Source organism: Oncorhynchus keta, chromosome 14 (assembly GCF_023373465.1).
Source record: "Oncorhynchus keta strain PuntledgeMale-10-30-2019 chromosome 14, Oket_V2, whole genome shotgun sequence".
Lineage (NCBI taxonomy): Eukaryota > Metazoa > Chordata > Actinopteri > Salmoniformes > Salmonidae > Oncorhynchus > Oncorhynchus keta.
This window is the reverse complement of record NC_068434.1, coordinates 69,709,630-69,730,946: the sequence shown is the minus strand read 5'-3', so window position 1 is coordinate 69,730,946 and position 21,317 is coordinate 69,709,630. Positions and strand designations below refer to the sequence as shown.

The window sequence follows — 21,317 nt, the reverse complement described above, 5'->3', positions numbered from 1 at the left end:
GAGGGTGTATTTGTCGGGCTAATTTGGGTGCTCGCTCGGCTCTAGAAGAAAAACCTAAGTGCCAATCTGTTCCACCTGATTTATTATCACTTGTTCTTCACTGCTTCAGCATCTTGAACACACATCCACCAGACCTGTGATCAACTTCTCCATCACTTCACATGATTAGTGGCTTAAAAAACATTGAGTGATACCCTTGAAAGTACCTATTAGCTGTAAATTGCTATTCATTCTGATGTTTTCCTGGATTAACTTTCATGGCAAGACAGCCAGGCCATAGAGTTTAGGTGCTCTTTGATGGAACGCTAGCCAGTCTACCTTTTACTTTTCTGTTAGACGTCTTTTGTTAAAGTATTGTAGAAAACTTCCTTGGGTTTTCCTTGAGCCAAGTTTCCTTAAACCAAGTTTCTAAATGGCTGAGTTAGCAGTCTCAGTGGTAGCAGCAGCGGCAGCAGCAGCAGCAGTGCCCTCTACAATCAAAGCACAGTGATCCTGCCCTGGCTGTCTGCCTCCCCTCATCCACTGGCATGTGAGAGAGACTCTCCCAGGTCTTGTACTGTGTCCTCGACCAACACATCACACTCCACATGCGCTCTGCTCTTAAGTGTGATGATTTGGCTCCATTAATCATCCCAGTCAGAGGGTTTCTATAATGTATGATGTGTCCTATTACTGAGGGGAAGTGCCTGCTGGTGGCTTCCAGGGGGACAAGCAGGGGAGTGCTGGGCCAGGCAGGTTATTGATCACAGAGCCCCTCTAGCCTGTCACTCCTCTAGCAGTGCTAAGGAGAGATGGAGGATGTGATTAGATAAAACAGGGGTTAGAGGAGCATCCGCATCAGGCAGGCAGCAAGGCAGGCGAGCCGAGCCCAGAACCCTGTTAATCAGTGACCTCTACACCAGATCCCGAAGTTAATCTCTAGCCACGCTCCCACTTGGCCCTTCCCCTCGCCACTGCCCACTGCATCCTTCTCCTCCGGGTGACTCATTTTGCTCATGGAGGAGAGAGTGGGGGATGTGGGGGGTGAGTGAGGTTTGGGGTGGGTGGGCGACGGGGGTGGGGCAGTGGCCTCACAGCTGCGCTAGCTGGCACCGGTTCCTCAAACATCAGCGTCGCAGCCAGCAGCCTGCTTGGCACAAACACTCGCCAGTAACACTTAAACAAATTGCAATTGCAATAGCTGGGCTGTCTTACATTGTTGATATTTGACATTCCAAGACACTTTTTCTCTCCCATATTCCTTTTTGGAGGCTTTCATCATGTAGATGACTGTATGTTATGAGTGATCCCACATTGTTTTCTAATCTTTGTGTTTGAGCACCTATGGATCTTCTACAGCAGCTTCTCTTTGACACCCTGTTCTTTCTTTCAAACTGGAACATTCTTAAAGGTTTCTACATTACCCACTGAAAGCATTTCTATCAATGAGAATGTACAACCTCACCCCAAAATACAATGTGTGGCATTATATTTGAAACAGTCAAAAAAATAAAATATAAGGTTTAGCATTTGAATCATCGCTGTTTTTTGTGGTTTTCCTTTTGATGTACAGACTTTATTATTTTGTCTTGTCCTCCCCTCTAAAAATAAAAACACATGCTGTGGATTTCTATACAGTGTAGTAGCACACATCTTATACACATCTAATATATTCATACATTTTATATATATACCCCCACAACAAGATGCTGCCACCCTGTGCTTCACGGTTGGGATGGTGTTCTTCGGCTTGCAAGCCTCCCCCTTTTTCCTCCAAACATAACGATGGTCATTATGGCCAAACAGTTCTAATTTTGTTTCATCAGACCGGAGGAAATTTCTCCAAAAAATACAATCTTTGTCCCCATGTGCAGTTGCAAACTGTAGTCTGGCTTTAGTAGTCTGGCTCCCGCTGGGGCGGCAGCGTAGCCTAGTGGTTAGAGCTTTGGACTAGTAACCGGAAGGTTGCGAGTTCAAACCCCCGAGCTGACAAGGTACAAATCTGTCGTTCTGCCCCTGAACAGGCAGTTAACCCACTGTTCCTAGGCCGTCATTGAAAATAAGAATATGTTCTTAACTGACTTGCCTGGTTAAATAAAGGTAAAATTAAAAATTAAATATGGCGGTTTTGGAGCAGTGGCTTCTTCCTGGTTGAGCGGCCTTTCAGGATATGTTGATATAGGACTCATTTTACTGTGGATATAGATACTGTTGTACCTGTTCCCTCCAGCATCTTCACAAGGTCCTTTGCTGTTGTTCTGGGATTGATTTGCACTTTTCGCACAGAACGCGTCTCCTTCCTGAGCGGTATGACGGCTGCGTGGTCCCATGGTGTTTATACCTGTGTACTATTGTTTGTACAGATGAACGTGGTTCCTTCAGGCATTTGGAAATTGCTCCCAAGGATGAACCAGACTTGTGGAGGGCTACAATTTTATTTCTGAGGTCTTGGCGGATTTCTTTTGATTTTCCCATAATGTCAAGCAAAGGGGCACTGAGTTTGAAGGTGGCCTTGAAATACATCCACAGGTACACCTCCAATTGACTCAAATTATGTCAATTAGCCTATCAGAAGCTTCTAAAGCCATTACATCATTTTCTGGAATATTCCAAGCTGTTTAAAGGCACAGTCAACTTAGTGTATGTAAACTTCTGACCCACTGGAATTGTGATACGGTGAGTTATAAGTGAAAACATATGTTACTTGTGTCATTACATGTGTCATGCACCAAGTAGATGTCCTAAACAACTTGCCAAAACTATAGTTTGTAAACAAGACATTTGTGGAGTGGTTGAAAAACGAGTTTTAATGATTCCAACCTAAGTGTATGTAAACTTCCGACTTCAACTGTATATATACACTGCTCCAAAAAAATAAAGGGACTGTGGTCCTTCTGTAGCACAGTTGGTAGAGCATGGCGCTTGTAACGCCAGGGTAGTGGGTTCGATTCCCGGGACCACCCATACGTAGAATGTATGCACACATGACTGTAAGTCGCTTTGGATAAAAGCGTCTGCTAAATGCCATATATTATTATTATTATATTTATATATTATAAACAACACAATGTAACTCCAAGTCAATCACACTTCTGTGAAATTAAACTGTCCACTTAGGAAGCAACACTGATTGACAATAAATGTCACATGCTGTTGTGCAAATGAAATAGACAACAGATGGAAATTATAGGCAATTAGCAAGACACCCCCAATAAAGGAGTGGTTCTGCAGGTGGTGACCACAGACCACTTCTCAGTTCCTATGCTTCCTGGCTGATGTTTTGGTCACTTTTGAATTTTGGCGGTGCTTTCACTCTAGTGGTAGCATGAGACGGAGTCTACAACCCACACAAGTGGCTCAGGTAGTGCAGCTCATCCAGGATGGCACATCAATACGAGCTGTGGCAAGAAGGTTTGCTGTGTCTGTCAGCGTAGTGTCCAGAGCATGGAGGCGCTACCAGGAGACAGGCCAGTACATCAGGAGACGTGGAGGAGGCCGTAGGAGGGCAACAACCCAGCAGCAGGACCGCTACCTCCGCCTTTGTGCAAGAAGGAGCAGGAGGAGCACTGCCAGAGCCCTGCAAAATGACCTCCAGCAGGCCACAAATGTGCATGTGTCTGTTCAAACGGTCAGAAACAGACTCCATGAGGGTGGTATGAGGGCCCGACGTCCACAGGTGGAGGTTGTGCTTACAGCCCAACACCGTGCAGGCATTGATGCTATGGACTGGCCCGCCCGTTCCCCAGACCTGAATCCAATTGAGCACATCTGGAACATCATGTCTCGCTCCATCCACCAACGCCACGTTGCACCACAGACTGTCCAGGAGTTGGCGTATGCTTTAGTCCAGGTCTGGGAGGAGATCCCTCAGGAGACCATCCGCCACCTCATCAGGAGCATGCCCAGGCATTGTAGGGAGGTCATACAGGCACGTGGAGGCCACACACACTACTGAGCCTCATTTTGACTTGTTTTAAGGACATTACATCAAAGTTGGATCAGCCTGTAGTGTGGTTTTCCACTTTAATTTTGAGTGTGACTCCAAATCCAGACCTCCATGGGTTGATAAATTTGATTTCCTTTGATAATTTTTGTGTGATTTTGTTGTCAGCACATTCAATATGTAAAGAAAAAAGTATTTAATAAGAATATTTCATTCATTCAGATCTAGGATGTGTTATTTTAGCAGTGTGTATATATATATATAGATAGATATATATATCTCAAAATAAATGTATCTATATCTCAGTATTGTTATCATACTCTGTATCTGCACATTTGCTGTGGTAAACACAGGGATGTGCTGGTAAGTACAGTGACATCAGAATGGGAACATCTCTTTGTTTACCAATGCTGCGCTCTTAGCGCTGTGTGATCATGCGTGGCGGCACGCTAAACAGTTAAATGCCTGTTTACCGTCGGGTTCCTCAGGGATGTTTTCCCCTCGGTTTGGGCTGAACTGCAGCGTTGTTGACTGTGCTCAGGTCCCTGGGCGTGTTACAACGCTTGGCTTGGCCGGGTCGTGCTCCAGAGGTTCAGGTGAGCTGCCTGCCTGGCCGCTAGCTAGCTACCTCTCTCCCTGGCAGGTAGGTAGGTATTTAGGTAGGGCCAGACCTGGAGAGAGAGAGGAAGTTTTCCTGAGAAACAATAACACTCAGCCATCAATTATTCACGGTGGACAGAGAGTGTGTGACAAAACACATGCTGGGGATGAATATTTCACTGTGGGCACGAGCATCTCCTCACAGGGGAGAGACAGGGCGACTCAGTGATACCGATGGAGACCAAACCACGCTGAGGCTGAGGTGCAGCTCATGAAATGTAAAAAAACAACAACAGGTATAACCTTTTTAGTCAGCCAAGACAGATGTTCTCTCCCTCTGCGGTGGCTCAGGGTATGTAGTTAACCCACAACTAAATGCTCCTTCCTTTGTGAGAGAGCTAACCCAGAAATGTTATATCATTATGTGTTGCTACTGAAAGGGAAGCAGCGTTGTCAGTTAAAACCACCTTACCTGATTTCGGCAGCTTCCTCTCAAGCTCTCTGGAGACTGTGTGCAGATGCAGTGCGACTGTGCCCCGCAGCAATACTCAGAGATGTGAATCCTCCAACATGTGCCTCTGTTCACCTGGGCATGCCAGTATGATGTTCTGTTCAGTCAGAGCGTAACAGAATCTCCTGGCTATGCAAGTTTTAAACTCACTAGAATATCTACCTTTTCCCCAGAGTAAACCCAATGTTGTTCCAGGGCTGCGTCTGGTGCTTGCAATGTTTGAAAGTCTGACAAAAATAATGTACGATGTGGTTAAAGTTGTTTATCATTTCCTTGTAGGAACCTCTTGTTTTTTTCCGCCGGAGTAAAACTGCTGAGTTTAGTATATTGTGAGGAGCATGATTCATGTGCGTGGTGCGTTGTGTGTTTTATTTGTTTTCCTGATGGCTGCCGGGAAGCGTCTCTCTCAGGAGGAGTGCTCCACACCAAAAGTGTGACACTGATGGAGCAACTCTGTCTAGGAGGATCTCTTCTGGCTTAAAGAATACGTATTCTACATAACATTTTGTACAGATCTGCATTACGATATGGAGCAGTGGTTTATGTCCTAATGTGTGGCATCATATGTGACCTGTATAAGTGTGAAAGTGAATTAGGATATTACCTTGTTATTTGAAGACACAATGAATAAGAACGATGATTTCTAGACCATGATGTGGTGTCAATGGTTTTTGTCTAATCTTTTCTCTGTGCCTCCACAGGTAAATCAGCAGAGAGGGCTCAATTTCCACCCTATGGGAGAGAGCCTGGCGTGTCTGGCTGCCAGGTAAGTTTGATATCTGCTATTTACTGCTTCGTGTGGCTCCATTGGTAGAGCATGGCGCTTGTAACCAGGTACCACTAAGAAAATGTATGCACTCACTACTGTAAATCGCTTTGGATATGCGCGTCTGCTAAATGACTGTAATGTAAATATAGTGTGGTGAACTCTGCTTGTTTAATTTTCCTTGTTTGGGCATTCTCGATACATTGTTAAAACTAATTGGTGTGTCCAGCTCATCAGATAAAATGCCTTTGTTGGTAGTATAATTAGAGTGAAAAGGAACGTTTGCACCGGAGATGGTTTATGAAGCGAACAAGAAAGCTCATGAGAATATTCTGAGGTGTGAAGGCTTAGAGATAATGAGTGAGTGATTACAGTGGAGCTGCCTGGGCTGAGGAGTTTCTCCGTGCCCTGTGATGTCTAGTAGGGTCTATCAGGGGCAGCCCGAAACCACAGAGAAACACCACTTTCAGCACCTCCATTAAGCCAGGGTCAGTGAGCACAGCCAAGCTCAGCCCAGATCCCCTCTCACAGCCACACAGATGTTCAACACAAAGGGCTGATTGTGTGCACAAGCCACAGCTCTCTCTCTCTCTCTCTCTCTCTCTCTCTCTCTCTCTCTCTCTCTCTCTCTCGCTCTCTCGCTCTCTCGCTCTCTCGCTCTCTCTCTCGGTCTGACGTCAGCAAGTCAATGGGGAGAGCGCTCATATTCTCTCTCTTTCCTCCTCTTTCTCTCCCTCGTTCATTCTTCTCTCTGTTCTCCTCTTTCGCTCTCACTGACTGTTTTTCGGACTCTGCCCACTCTATCTCGAGTATCTCTTTATTTCCTTTCCCTCTGCCCTGGCTGGGAGACCAGTAGGAGAAGTTCCACGGAAAATGGCTTCCATCAGGGTCTGCTTCACCCTCCACTGTTCCCAGTACTGAGTGTTTATATTACACATTATGGTCAATGATATTGCGATTAGGGGTTTTTGTGAGTCTGGACTTTAAGATTAGGTTTAGGGCTACGTCTGAAAGATGTCTTTAAAAGATAGAGCCCACCTCTTTGGGCTTAACCCAAAGATCAAGGGAGCCTCTGACCTCATTGACTCACTTGTTAACCCACTCGTTTAACCCCAAGCTAATCATGTGTCAGAGTAGTACCCTTCACCTCTCTATCCCCTCACTGTACACACTGTACACATTACTACTAACAACTATGTGGTCATACAGAGGTCTGTGCTTCCAGTCAGACAGAGTGAAAATATAGCTGATGTGAGTTGAAAGCTCATTTAGTCATTCATAAAAGAGCTTTTGGAGATGGAATGCCAGTTCAGACATTTTGTGTGGGAACTGGGGAATTGATGCAGGCCTGCAGCTGCTGAGATCTGAGGCTGGCAGAGATTCAGTTTGTCTGGTCCTAGAAAAAAAACAGGAAGACCAAAAAAGTAATTTAATTCTTTAGAGAATATTGTGTAACCCTTCTAGTGATTATCAACAGGGCTCCACCGCTGAATCTTGCCCAGCCGAATCAAGCATGAGCAAAGCATCTCAGGTGCAAAGATTATCAGGCATTGTTTATCTTTTAATGAGCAGCCTGAATGTTCACAACCTCCAAATCCTGGAGATTTCATAATCCATCCACACTAACCTAATAAAAGGTAACATTGTATTTTCTTCTCGGAGGACCAAGAATGGAAATTCAAAACAAACAATCAATCTATCAAGAGGTTGGTTTTTGGAAACTACTGTAATAGCGCCAGATATCTGCCAAACAGACCGTCAGTTGTGGGCTTGTCGTCAAGTCTAAGCAAATTGCCTCGCTCAGCATCGGATTATTGCATCATTTGAACGTGATGAAGAACTCCCCATGTCTTATTGGGTTAGATATTCAGAGTGCTGTAGCCAGCTGTGGCCCCTTATTCCGCTGTTCCTTTTTTACACAGAACATGTCAGTCTCACCATAATCAACCCGTGTTTTAAACCTTCTGGCGTCATCTTTTTGGACAGTTGTTGTCTGCACACCAGTAAAAGAGAAAGATCCCAATGTATCCAGTCATTGTCTTTGTGGTATGGTAAGGTGTTATTCTGCCTTCATCATAATAGCAGGAAATCTGATTTAATTGAAGGCCTTCACCATATCATCTCTCTCTCTCTCTCTCTCTCTCTCTCTCTCTCTCTCTCTCTCTCTCTCTCTCTCTCTCTCTCTCTCTCTCTCTCACTGGGAGTGCGGGCATACTCTTCTGTGTTGGGTCTATGTCCCCAGTGGGATGAGGTAAGGAACAGGGCTGGGGTGTGGGGGGAGAAAGAGGGAGAACAGGGAAGAGACAGTGGGAGAGAGAGGGGTTGGCAGGTTGCCGGGTTGCTGTGTTGCCGTGGCGCCAGCAGCACTCTGTTCCGCAGGTAGCTCCTGTGTGCCTCCTGCGAGACGGATTACCCTGATTAAAGTGACAGGATGCAGTTGACAGACGACTCCCATTATCTCCTCAAATCTGCGTGACATTTCACAGTGGAGATGATCATTGAGATGTGAAGAGGCTTGGGCAGAAAGCCCTGTGATTCAGGAAATTCTTGACATAATAAAGCCTTGTGTCGGGTATTGGGCTTTAGCAACATGATTGACTGCAACGTCATTTGATGCAAGTGTGTTATTGGAGTACTAGGGGAGGACATTTTCTCCTTAGACAGTCACACACTGACTACAGAACAAGCCTTGGCTGTTAAACTCAATTTCACTCAATTCTCTGTCTGTTTTCTTCTTCGTCTCAATTGTCTCTTTTTTTTCTCTCCAGAATATCAAAGATTATGGGTTTAGTTTCATGAAAGCATAACAACATTTTCTGTCATCTTTAAATAGAATTCTGATGATTTGAAGATCTATGCAATCAACAACCAATAAACCCTGGCCTCGCTGAAGTTTCCTATGCTTTACTATGTGTACTGTAGATTACAGTAGTTTCTATAAAACAAACACCAGCTAATATAGCTGGAAGGATTCAATATCATTGAACAAAGGCAGCAGAAGTGAGTCTGGTCTGGTCTGTTGTGCCATGTCAATGTCAATGCAGTGGCCTCTGTGACAGGTTGTCAGTTTGCAGAGCCTGCTTCTCCCCTCATTTCTACTGCAGTAAAGCAGTGGCAAACTTGATTTTCACAGGACTTGATGGCCTTCATTCCAATCTGTTAAAATCAGAATCTATGGTATTTTTAGAGTACCACCTCACTGCCATTTTGGTGTTATTGTGAGGGGTTTTGATTTTGGGGAAATATTTTGTATTGATAGTACGTGAAATACCCAAGGAATCCAGATAATAATAACATTTTTGTGGAAATTGACCAAGGTCAAAGCCTTCCCTCTGACCTACAGTTGAAGTCGGAAGTTTACATACACCTTAGCCAAATACATTTAAACTCAGTTTTTCACAATTCCTGACATTTATTCCTAGTAAAAATGTCCTGTTTTAGGTCAGTTAGGATCACTACATTATTTTAAGAATGTGAAATGTCAGAATAATAGTAGAGAGAATGATTTATTTCAACTTTCATCACATTCCCAGTGAGTCAGAAGTTTACATACACTTAATTAGTATTTGGTAGTGTTGCCTTTAAATTGTTTAACTTGTGTCAAACGTTTCAAGTAGCCTTCCACAAGCTTCCCACAATAAGTTGGGTGAATTTTGGCCCATTCCTCCTTACAGAGCTGGTGTAACTGAGTCAGGTTTGTAGGCCTCTTTGCTTGCACAATCTTTTTCAGTATGATTGAGGTCAGGGCTTTGTAATGGCCACTCCAACAGCTTGACTTTGTTGTCCTTAAGCCATTTGTCCACAACTTTAAGTATGCTTGGGGTCAATATCCATTTGGAAGACTCATTTGCGACCAAGCTTTAACTTCCTGACTGATGTCTTGAGATGTTGCTTCAATATATCCACATAATTTTCCTCCGTCATGATGCCATCTATTTTTTGAAGTGCACCAGTCCCTCCTGCAGCAAAGTACCCCCACAACATGATGCTGCCACCCCCGTGCTTCGCGGTTGGGATGGTGTTCTTCGGCTTGCAAGCCTCTCTATGTAGATACATTTGTATCTGTTTCCTCCAGCATCTTCACATGGTCATTTGCTGTTGTTCTGGGATTAATTAGCACTTTTCGCACCAAAGTACATTCATCTCTAGGACACAGAACGCGTCTCCTTCCTGAGCGGTATGACGGCTGCGTGGTCCCATGGTTTTGATACTTGCGTACTATTGTTTGTACAGATGAATGTGGTACCTTCAGGTGTTTGGAAATTGCTCCCAAGGATGAACCAGACTTGTGGAGGTCTACAATTGTTTTTCTGAAGTCTTGGCTTATTTATTTTCATTTTCCCATGATGTCAAGCAAAGAGACACTGAGTTTGAAGGTAGCACTTGAAATACATCCACAGGTACACCTCCAATTGACTCAAATTATGTCAATTAGCCTATCAGAAGCTTCTAAAGCTATTACATAATTTTCTGGGAATTTTCCAAGTTGTTTAAAGGCGCTGTCAACTTAGTGTATGTAAACTTCTGACCCACTGGAATTGTGATACAGTGAAATAATCTGTCTGTTAACAATTGTTGGAAAAATGACTTGTGCCATGCACCAAGTAGATGTCCTAACCGACTTGCCAGAACTATAGTTTGTTAAAAATAGATTTGTGGAGTGGTTGAAAACAAGTTTTAATGACTCCAACCTAAGTGTATGTAAACTTACGACTTCAACTGTATGTTAGTTTAATGTCATTGGTTACCGGGTCAATCCACAGCCCTCTCAGTCAATGAAATGCGTTTGTAAAGCCCTTCTTACATCAGCTGATGTCACAAAGTGCTGTACAGAAACCCAGCCTAAAACCCCAAACAGCAAGCAATGCAGGTGTAGAAGCACAGTGGCTAGGAACTACTGTAGTGTTTCCTGGAAGCACATGAGGGCTCCAGTCTCCAGAGCAGCACTCTCTTCTGAGGTATCCTCACTCACCTCAACCCTCCATCCTTCTCCACTTACGATCCGCAGCAAATTAGACTAATTGGTCAACGCCCTTAATTGGCCTGTTTGCTGGGGACACAATGGTCACTGGAGTGGAGTGGATACTGGCGAAGCCTGGAGGCTGCTGGAACCTTCCAGAGGCTGCCTCAACTCAGTCACATGACACAGTAAACAGGAGAGGAGGGTGCTGAGGACTCAGGACTCCAGCCCACTAATCTGGGCCTGTCAGATCAGAGGCAGGTTTTGGGACAGCTCTGTGTCATCTCGGCTCTCCTCCACTAATTGGATACATGTGCCTGAGATCAGACACAGGTCCAGCAGGCTGGTGGCCTGGTGACTCCCAGGTCTCTTGGACGGACGTTTTGTCCAGTTAAGCCGGCGTGGTTTTCGGGGGAGCCCACAGATCCTGGGATCAGACTGATGGTTTAATGAGCCTTGAGCTGCCCTGCTCTCACCCCCTACCCCTGCACCTCCTCTCACCCCCCTGCACCTCCCTGAGCCCTCTCCCTTCAAAGAGCTGCTCCTGCAAGTCATGACATGTCCCTGGTTGTGTCTGAAGATGCCCTCAGGCCGTGATCGCTGCTGATCAATACCGTTCCACTGCAGGCTGGAGGAGAGAGAAATCACTAGGTCAGACTGATTGGATGGATTTCTCCTTGTAGTTCAGTAGAGCTGCTAACAGTGGTGCACACAGGAGTACAAAAATGACTGTGTGTATAAAAAAGAGAAACTGAAATGTGTATTAGATTTCTTATGCTGATGCTCCATAACAAAGCACCATTTACCAGTATTATAGAACAGTACCATTTTTTTCAGAATGTTTTCAAACGAACATTATACCTTTTGTCAGCTCCACAGGAAGCATTCATTAACACATATCTATGACATTTTGAAAAATAACTATTTTACTGCTAAGTGGACATGCATTAATTGAGGTGTCTGCGCTCATCTGCTGCTGTGAAAATAGTTATTTACTGTCTTTACCGTTAAAGAGATGTATTTTGTCTGAGGGCAGGTTGTTAGTGAATTATGGTAGCACAACACACAGTGGCCCCTTATTCCCACTGGAGCACATCTCCATAAAGCTGTTCAATGGATTGATTCATGGTATTTAATAGATCATTAGGGGAATGGCTGATTCATGGCCAAGTGTTTCACTGATAATATTTGACAGTACATAAGATCACCCCCTGACTGCATGAGTACCCCCCCTCTCTCTCTCACACACTCTCTGTCAGGCATATGTGTATAGGTGGCAGGGAAGTCAGGCGCAGGAGAATCAAACGGAGTGTAAATTGAGTCTTTTAATAATGTCCTAGTAACATGCTCCATAACACTAAACAGGAAAAGAACATAAACAAAATATGGGTACGAAGACCAGACGCGCACCTATACAACAAACAACACTACACTGACAATAAACAATCTCTGACAAAGACATGAGGGGAAACAGAGGGTTAAATACACAACAGGTAATGAATGGGATTGAAAACAGGTGTGTGGGAAGACAAGACAAAACCAATGGAAAATGAAAAAAGGATCAATGATGGCTAGAAGACCGGTGGCGTCGAACGCCGAGCACCGCCCGAACAAGGAGAGGCAACGACTTCGGCAGAAGTCGTGACACTCTCACTCTCCCACACACACACACACACACACACACACACACTAGTTTCACACTGCTGTTCTCCACTTATCTGTTGTTTCTCTGTTGTCTCCTCCAGGCCAATCTGCGGCCGGACATTGGTCTGGTAAGTCCTGGGCCTGTGACCACATCGGTGAAAACGGCCTCTCCCTTCTACCCTCCCTTCACCGGGGCCAACCCCAGAAGACGCCCCCTACCGGAACCTACTCCCATTGGTCAGTGACAATTAACCCATGCCTATAGATACAGAGCAGGGCAAGTTATCAAGTCCCTGACAATGGCATTTTAGTCTAGTATCGTGTTTAGAGCAGTATGTGCTGATCTGTTTTCACTAACTCCATGAACAAGCCTGCAGGAGTCCCTGTGTTTTTAACGGATTAATGACTTTTGCTTAGCCATTTAAACTCCTATTTTAACACTAATAATGATTATCCTGGTGATTTCAATAGATTGCACAACACGCACAAATTGTTTTGCATTTTACATGACAAATTGTTTTTGATTTGACTTGATTGTGTGCAAGAAAGAATGTTTAGGCCAGGGTTGGCATCCTCATGGTTCCCCTCTTTATGCCAGTGTGTGAATGAGTGTTGTGTTGTTTACATCCCACAAAGGCCCATTCTATTGCCTCAATCCTGTTTTATCTTTTCACAGATCCTCTACAAACAAAGAAAGTTCGCAAGGTCCCTCCTGGTCTGCCTTCATCTGTGAGTGGAAGATCATTTCATCTGCCTGCCATGCCTCTCATATATAAATAGATCTCTCAATGAGCTTAACCAAACACACACACACAAACAAACACACACACACACACACACACACACACACACAAAGAGAGCTGTTGACATCAATGTCACACAAACTTTGCTGGGATTTTACTTGTTTTCCTTGACTCTTCAAAGACGTCCTCTGCAGTGGTACCTGGTTGATGTGTAAGGGAGCCCATAGCCCTGCCTTGTTGTTTGTGTATTTGTATACTAGAGAGTGTGTGTATGTGTGTGTACATTCGGGTGATTGATTTTGGGGTCTGTCCTGTCACAGCGTGGTCTCCTCAGCTCCTCTCCTGGGACGCAGAGCTATGCGGGGCACGGGGTACAGAGCTGTCTGAGCGGATCCCCGGCGCTGCTCTTTTGATGTTTAATTAGTCATTATGTAGCCAAACAGGAGGACAGACAGAGATTAATAGTGCAGAATCAGAGACATTTCCATGGGTAATAATCCCGGTGGAGCAGAAGACATTAGAATGCAGAGGAAGTGTGGAGCTCAGCTTGCCTCCGCCTGGGTCGGGCCTCATTAATATGCATAAATCACTAAGTCAGATGTTCATTGTGAAAATCATGGTGGATTCTCAAAGAGGGCGATTAAGCCTTGCCTTAACTTCCCAGCCACTGGTACCAGCCGATGCTTTTAATAAAAAATGTATAAAATGGTTTTAGCAGAGATCCATCCCTCTTTACTTTTGTGCTGAAGTCTTCAGCCCCAGAGAACAAGGGGGCTTTGATGAGGGTGGCTCAGAGACTGGATTTGCTTTTGGGAGTTGTGATAATCGCGAATGCCACCGCTGTTCCTCTGAAATCAGATATGGAACAAGACACAGGACATAAAAGAGAGATGTGTTTTGTCTCTGAATTTGTGTTTGAATACTAGTTTGTCAGGAACAGAGGGAGGAAAGCAGCGGAGTGGGAAACGCACGCTGCCTCTCCCCTCCTGAAGTAGGTGAAGGGGATATGGGGGGGGGTGGTGCCAGGAGACAGGGAGGGAGGCAGAGAAAGATTGGTTGCTTTGCGGGGTACATCTCTTTGTTGTGTAAATGGGCGCAGGGCTTTTATTTGTCTCTGCTTAACACATGGGCGCAGGTGCACTATGTGACTCATAACAGTAGAATCAAAGCAGTACAATCCTGAGTGGAATAAGTAGAGGAGCTAATGCAGCTTCTTCTTCTTCTGTCACTCTGTGTGGAGAAGACGAGGCCTGGATGTTGGAGGAGTTAGTCTCTGATCCCAAGACAGAGCCAAGACTTTAACAGGGAAAAAGTGGCTGTTTTTCTCTTATTTCCTCTGGTTGCAGGGAAAGGTAAAGAGAGAGAGCCTGTGGTATGGATGGTGTGTGGGGATGGAGGTTGAGTAGGCGGTGATGGAGGGCTGGTCTGGAGGCTTTTAGGAGGTGTTGTATGGGCCTGGTGGGAAGTGTTGGGTGAGGAGGTGGAGGGGACATGAGCTGCCATAGCTTGTCTTGCAACTGATTATAGGTGTCTAGAGGTTATATACTGGCTGGTAGGAGGTGTGTGTGCGTGTGCATGGGCGTGCGTGTCCGTGCGTGTACAGTGGTTATCTGCAGGGACCTAGACTGGTTGTGGGCAGCAGACAGAGGAGGTGGAGTTTAGGGGTGTCGAGGGCACAGGCACACCTGGAGCAGGGTTGCCAAGGGCAGCTGTGCCGTACTGGGTGAGGAGCCTGCAGTGTACCTGTAATGCAGAAATGCAGCTGGCTGCTGAAAGGCTTTTGCGTGTGTAAGCACCCAGGCTTCACCAGAGGCCCGAAGAGCTGCTTGATTAACAAAGTGAACACAATGCTTCATATCATTATTTTCCCTACTGGGAATTCTCTTTTATTTATTTCAAACAAAAAAACATTTCATCCTCACCTAAAAATGGTTGAGGAGGTTTGGATTTGAAGAGCGGTGTGTTTTTAATGAGCGGCGGATGTGTGTATATATGATGTGTGTATATGTAGGATTTATATTGCAATCATAATATTTATGGGAGAACATCCTCTGTGCATTTAGGTTGTTTCCCTGCAGTATATACCAGGATGTGGAGGCCATCAGGGAGAGCCAGCCAGCTGCTGATTGCAAACATTCACATGTTTATACGCCAATCTCATCTCATATACACACTTTTTCCTTAACCCACTTTTGCAGTTCATTTTACGTACATGCTCCTTTTAGGGGACAGGAGCTACTGTACAGATGTAGGATCTTAATTTGATTACTCATTTGTTACTGAGAGTTTTCCTGCACAGCAGGAAATGAAAACTTGTAGTGTTTAAAGTCAATGTTTAAAAAGTCTAAAGTTTGTAATTTCCACTTTAAAAAGTCAAACATGATTTGCCCTAATGAAAAATGTATCAACCCCTACAAAACAGTTTCAAACATTTTTATCCACATACTAATTCACATTTCCTGTTGCTGCAGGATTATAATTGTATTAGTAGGTGTGTCACCAACTTTGTCAGCCTGATAAGCACCATTTCCCTCTGAACAGTAGATCAATAGATAAACTGTGTACATAGTGAAATACAAATAAAGTGAGCAATGTGGCACAAACATGATGTAGTACAGGGATCATCAACGAGATTCAGCCGTTGGTCAGGGGGCCAGAACTTAATTACAAATAATATGTGGACTGTAAATTGACTGCAAGAAGCCCAAACAGATATTTGACTAAAATATAATAATTTCAAAGCATGTTGTATATTGGGGTACCCTCATATAGTGTATATGTGCACTGGAGTCCACTAGTCCCAATTCAAACACATTATTTATTGCTTCTGATATTTATATTAATGTAGAACATAAATTCAGTACAATGAACACAAACACAAGCTCCTTAGCCATTGCAGATGATCAGAGGTTGACTGTATCGGTCTTCATGATACAGTGGGCTGACTGTGGTCATAGCTAGATGTATCACTTTGTAAACTGAGCATCGCTCTGAGTGAAGACATAACGGGTTATCAGCGGATGGACAGCATGCTGCGGAGCAGGGTTGCTGACGGGCAGCTGTACGGGCACCTGCGTTAAGGGTCCGTCTGACAGGAGGACAGAGGAGAGAGACGCGCCGCGGCGGCAGCTCTGTGGCTCGTGGGGAAAAGCTGTATCTTGTAGGATATTCATGTGTAGCTAGGAGGGCATTGCTGGTGTGTGTGTAAATAGCCAGGCTTTTTTTATGCGCCCTTGTCACTGGCACAACGGCTTAATGTGACACTTCCTCCATGGCTGTGGTGATGCTAGTCTGGAGGAGGGAAAGAAAGAAAGTGGCGGGAGAGGGAGGAGGTGGGGGAGAGAATCAACTCCCTTCAGGGACTTTTGCTAGCGAGAACCCTGGCTGTGAATGACAAAAAAGATTGTCATTTGCTTTTGACAGATCACTCAGACACCCTCGTTTCTGAGAGACTTTCACTTAGCAGGGAAACAGGGACTAGAAGAAAGGAAGTCTGCTCTGCTCCGGGCTCTGAGACTAAGACCCAGGATTTTGCCTCGCAGTGTTTGGGTGAATGACACACAGAGGTTATCTCCTGTGTGTGTGTGTGTGTGTGTGTGTGTGTGTGTGTGTGTGTGTGTGTGTGTGTGTGTGTGTGTGTGTGTGTGTGTTTAGCTGAACTCCGAGAGACTACAGCCCCCTTTCATCGATGCAGCTACATGTATTTTGACTAGACAGCCATCTGCAGGCAGAGCAGGATGGTGCAGGAAGCAGAGCTCATTTTGGGTTCTCTTTGAACCAGGGCAGGTCAGGACCTGGCAGAGGGCAGCTCTTGTGAGTAGACGTGCCTTTGGATGAAACGCGTCAGCAAAGCCTTCTGCAAATACAGCCAAACAATCATTGTTTGATGTGGCCCTTTCATGTATCGTCTCAAGTGATCTGGATATCCTTGTTGTCTGGCTGTTTCACAGCATCAGATGACTTACCAGACAACGGTCGTTATGCACTGTACCTCGACATTCTTGTATCATTTTTTTTTAAATTAAGCATTTATTAAAAAAAATCTATTTTTTAATTCAATAAGGGTTTTAAGAGTATGGTCATTGTGACATGGTCATGGAATGTGGGTTGACATGGTCCATTTCATTTTCTAAAATCAATTCTAGAATATTAATAGTACTAAACAGAACAGGACTGTCTTTCTGTCTACCTCTGCCTCCTGGCAACAGACCAGCTCCCATCCATCTCTGGGTTGGCATGATGTCCATTATCTCAACACCTATCAGGTCAGCAGGTCAGAGTCAGACCACCAGGGGGCAGTGTGCCGGGCTCTGCTGCTCTGCTCTGACCCCTGTCTGAAGACCCTATGGGGATGAGCTCATTAGATATATGCCCCTCGTTTGCCTGGGATGATCCTGAACAGAGATCCTCACCCCCTCCCTCCCCGGGGCCTTGCCTTGTTGTGTTTATCGGTCTTTGGGTTGCTCAGATTCAACAATGACATGAGAGGTGGAGATAAAGGAGAAGGCCAACAACTCCAGAGGTCCCTGCTGCTTTCATCTACAAGGAGAGAAACAGAGTTAAAAGAACATGAAGCTCAAATGAACGCACACATTAAAGTCATTACTCACATTTCGGCCTGTAGTAAATGATTAATGTAAGGCCTGGCTGCGTGAGTGCACCATGTTAATGCAGACCTTGGTTTTAGACTGCTGCCTGGCAGGCTTGGCACTGTGCTCTGTCAACAATCACTAGTGATTAGGTTAATAGAGTGTGTTAGTTGGAGGTTGTTTAACTCTAAACCACACCAGAGTGGCCAGTGGGGTATACTACAAAGCAGGATCAATGAGTTAGCCAGCTAACTTGTCTTTTTTGAAAGATAAGCTTGAAATGAGTATGGTCTAATTGGCTCAACAACCAAAAACACATATCTAAGTTTATCCTTCTTAATGAACCAGAAAATCAATAGTTATTTATAGTTGTTTATCAAAGTTAGCTGGCTAACTCATTGATCCTGCTTTGTAGTATCCCCTCTGGTGTAAGAGAGCGTCAGCAGTGAAGGGTTTCCTCAGAGTGTGTAAGTCAGAGCCATGTCAGGGTGCTTTGATTGGATTGGTCCTTCTTGGGTGCCTGGTTGTGCATTGGACCAGTGAAAGACTAGAGGACACTGGCAAGAACACTGACCTACTGTACTAGGCTGAACTGGATAGAGAGGCTCAGTCTTAATGTCGTGGCTCAGAGATAGCCTCCTTCCATCCAGCAGCTTTATTCATGCGTATTGGATCTCTGTGTTTGTGTAGTACACATTGCCGTTGTCGTGACACCCTTTATATTAATACAATTCATTGGTTCCAGAATCATTTTTGATGACTTAGAACAAACAAAGAGACAAGGGAGGAATTCAATGTGATGTTGCTATGTAGCTAGAGCAGTGTCCTATCACTAAATAACTTTATGAACAGTTGTTTGTCCAGGAGGATTTGGATGACAAAGGGCACAGTTGATGAAAGGGAGTTGGGTGGAGTGTTATTTTGTGGTTTGTAGGGAATGTGGTTCAGATCATATTTGGATGGAAGAGAGAGAGAGGGTCTGTGTTCCAGCCTATGTTGAATGAACTCACAGAAGTGTAGGGGTGTACTGAAAAAGATCCTATGAGGCATGTCTGTGGACTGGAGATCCATGTTAACTCTGGGGAGGGCAGGGTGTCTGTCTGCTTGTCTCTCTGTGTATTTCTGCATGTCGGTCTGTCTCTGTGTGTGTGTGTGTGTGTGTGTGTGTGTGTGTGTGTGTGTGTGTGTGTGTGTCTCCTATGCAGGTCAATCAGTCAGCCAGGCCAGGAGTGGCTCAGCCAGGATTACCATAGCTACATGTACGTATGTCTGGCAGAAGCAGCACTAGAAGAAGTGTATGTTGACTCAGTCACACAGAATGAGTGCTTTATAAATAACCGTAAAGCACCTTTCTGCTTCATACACACATGCAAAGTGTTAGGGAAATATGGTCAGGGGGGAGTTGGAAGAGGAGGAAACGTGTCTGTCGTTAGAGATTCAGAAGTTAGCGATACTCTAACATCTCAAACTGAAGCAGAGCCAGTAGCACTGCACTGTATGCCTGCTCTGGAACAGCCTACAGATGACAAAATGCCTGTTCTGTGCTGGTTTATGCAGTCGTAAATCATTGGAGTTAACGTGTAATGAATGTGTAACTAAGTCAAGGCAAAGCTTTGTGTTATAAACTTCTTGTGGGGTTTTGGGCAGATTAAGAACCCCCCTCAGCACCCCCCCCCCCGAATAAAAACCAGAGCTTCTTACAGGAAACAATCCCCCCATCCAGTCTTATGACATCATGGCTAAATCCATGCGTGAGATGGAGGTGACCTCAGTGGGTGGATTTGCAGTGGATCTTTTTTAACACCCAAACAAATCCCAGGGGAAAAAGCATGGCCACTGGCTCAAATGTGATTAGAGGGGGGAGTTGTGTGGACAGGTGCATGGCTGGGTGGCTGCCAGTGAGGTAACACTTTGACACAGATGCAGACTGGTCCTGTTTCTTGGTGGCCGATGGGTCAGGGCCCGGGCCCAGGTTCAATGTTGATGAAGTGATCGAGGGTGGTGGTCCTGGCTCTGTCTTAAGAAGATTAGTGTTTAGGATGAGAACTGACATGGTTCAGAAGCTCAAGAAATGAAGTATGACAACATGGGCGTCTTCTCAGTAATACAGCTAATATCTGGTTGTCTGTTAGACAAATGTAAATGATCCCAAAGTGTCCCTGTGTCACAGATCCCTCTGGACCTTTCATTGCGCACACCTGGCCCCTATTCCCACTGATTGTATCCGTATATATGTGCCCTTTGTTTACCATGGTGCTGTCCATTATTGTTAACATGTCCGTTGGTGTGTGTGAGTACCTGTGCTGTGTGTTTCGGGCTTTCGTGCCCTTGTGAATTGCGCAGATGTATTTATTCGAGGTACTCCTCGCTCTTTTGTTTGGGTCTCAACCCTGTGTTTTGTGTACGTGTTTGTTTGGTCTTCGTCCCCGTGCCTTTACACCGCACGCCGTAATTTGGGCTGAATAAAAAACCCTATTACGCATTCCTGCACCTGTCTCCCGACTCTCTTCATGCCAGCGTGACACCCTGTGTCTGCAGCTACATATTGTATGCTGTGTTTGTGAGTAGTAGTAATGCGTCTGCTTTTATCAATGTTGAGTCCATCTCTCTTTACTCATTCTCTTTGAGCTTTCATGTTCTTTTCTCAGCACGGCCTTCTGTGTCTGGACCCGTTTTTCGACCCTTCAAACGCACATTTTCCTTAAAGCATCAACTTGAAACGGGTCCAGATATAAAGTGGTACCAGCATGTGGACCCCAGTGCCTTGGAAGAGTTTAAAAGAATCTCAGAGAAGAAAGAGGAATACATAATAATAGTACTGAAGGAAAAACATAATAAAGCCTCGTTTTCTTTGGGAAAGAAGACTTTCATCTTTCTATAACAATAATGCTCTCAATGAGTGCACAGGACTGTGTTTAGTCCAGGAAGCTTCCACTGGCAGACATGAAAGGCTCCAGGGAGGCTGGATGGAGTGGGCTTTAAAGGCTCTGTACGGCACACGGGTCAGTCCTCACCTCTCGCCTCGCTCTTCCTCCTCTTCCCTTTCTCCTCCTCTCCTCTTTCTCCTCCTTCAATGGAGGCCGACATGGAACAGCAGAGTGGTCTGAGAGTGGCAGACAGTGAAATGAAATGGCTGTGGCTGTTTTGGTTGTACCCCTCTGCTTCCTTCTGGACTGTGGTGTACGTCTGAGCTTGAGGCCCCCGGGGGTTTAGGAAATGGAGCATCACAGTTCTGTTGCCTGTCTGACGTCAAGGCCCGGCCCCTCTGCAGCTGTGGCGTGTGTTTAACAACTCTCTCTGTTTACAGTCACCGTCGTGACAAGGGGGTTCATTCTGACTATAGGAAAAGTGTCATTGTTATGGAAGCACACAGTATACATGAACATTCTCACTAAGACGTTCTACAACATTCTAAACGTTTCTTTCTCCTTCTCCCTGTCTGTTTTTATGACTCTGTGTATTCTACCTAAGAAATAGAATCCACATTTAATTTGAGGTCTTATTTTCCCTTCCTATCTTCCTTTCCTTATTGAGAGTCCACTTTCCCATATTGGTTGTTAATTGGTATAACGTTGAGTGTGG

General features: G+C 45.0%; 1 protein-coding gene across 3 annotated transcripts in view; it reads left to right on the top strand.

Annotated features, from left to right (window-relative positions):
* LOC118378436 (transcription factor 12-like) overlaps positions 1 to 21,317 on the top strand; it is a 99,092-nt gene that overhangs the window by 48,445 nt on the left and 29,330 nt on the right. For all 3 annotated transcript variants that reach the window (XM_052462287.1, XM_052462288.1, XM_052462286.1), the window contains exons 6-8: positions 5,735 to 5,799; positions 12,505 to 12,640; positions 13,080 to 13,132. In XM_052462287.1, the coding sequence (XP_052318247.1) occupies positions 5,735 to 5,799; positions 12,505 to 12,640; positions 13,080 to 13,132 (254 nt within the window). The remainder of the gene's footprint in view (positions 1 to 5,734; positions 5,800 to 12,504; positions 12,641 to 13,079; positions 13,133 to 21,317) is intronic.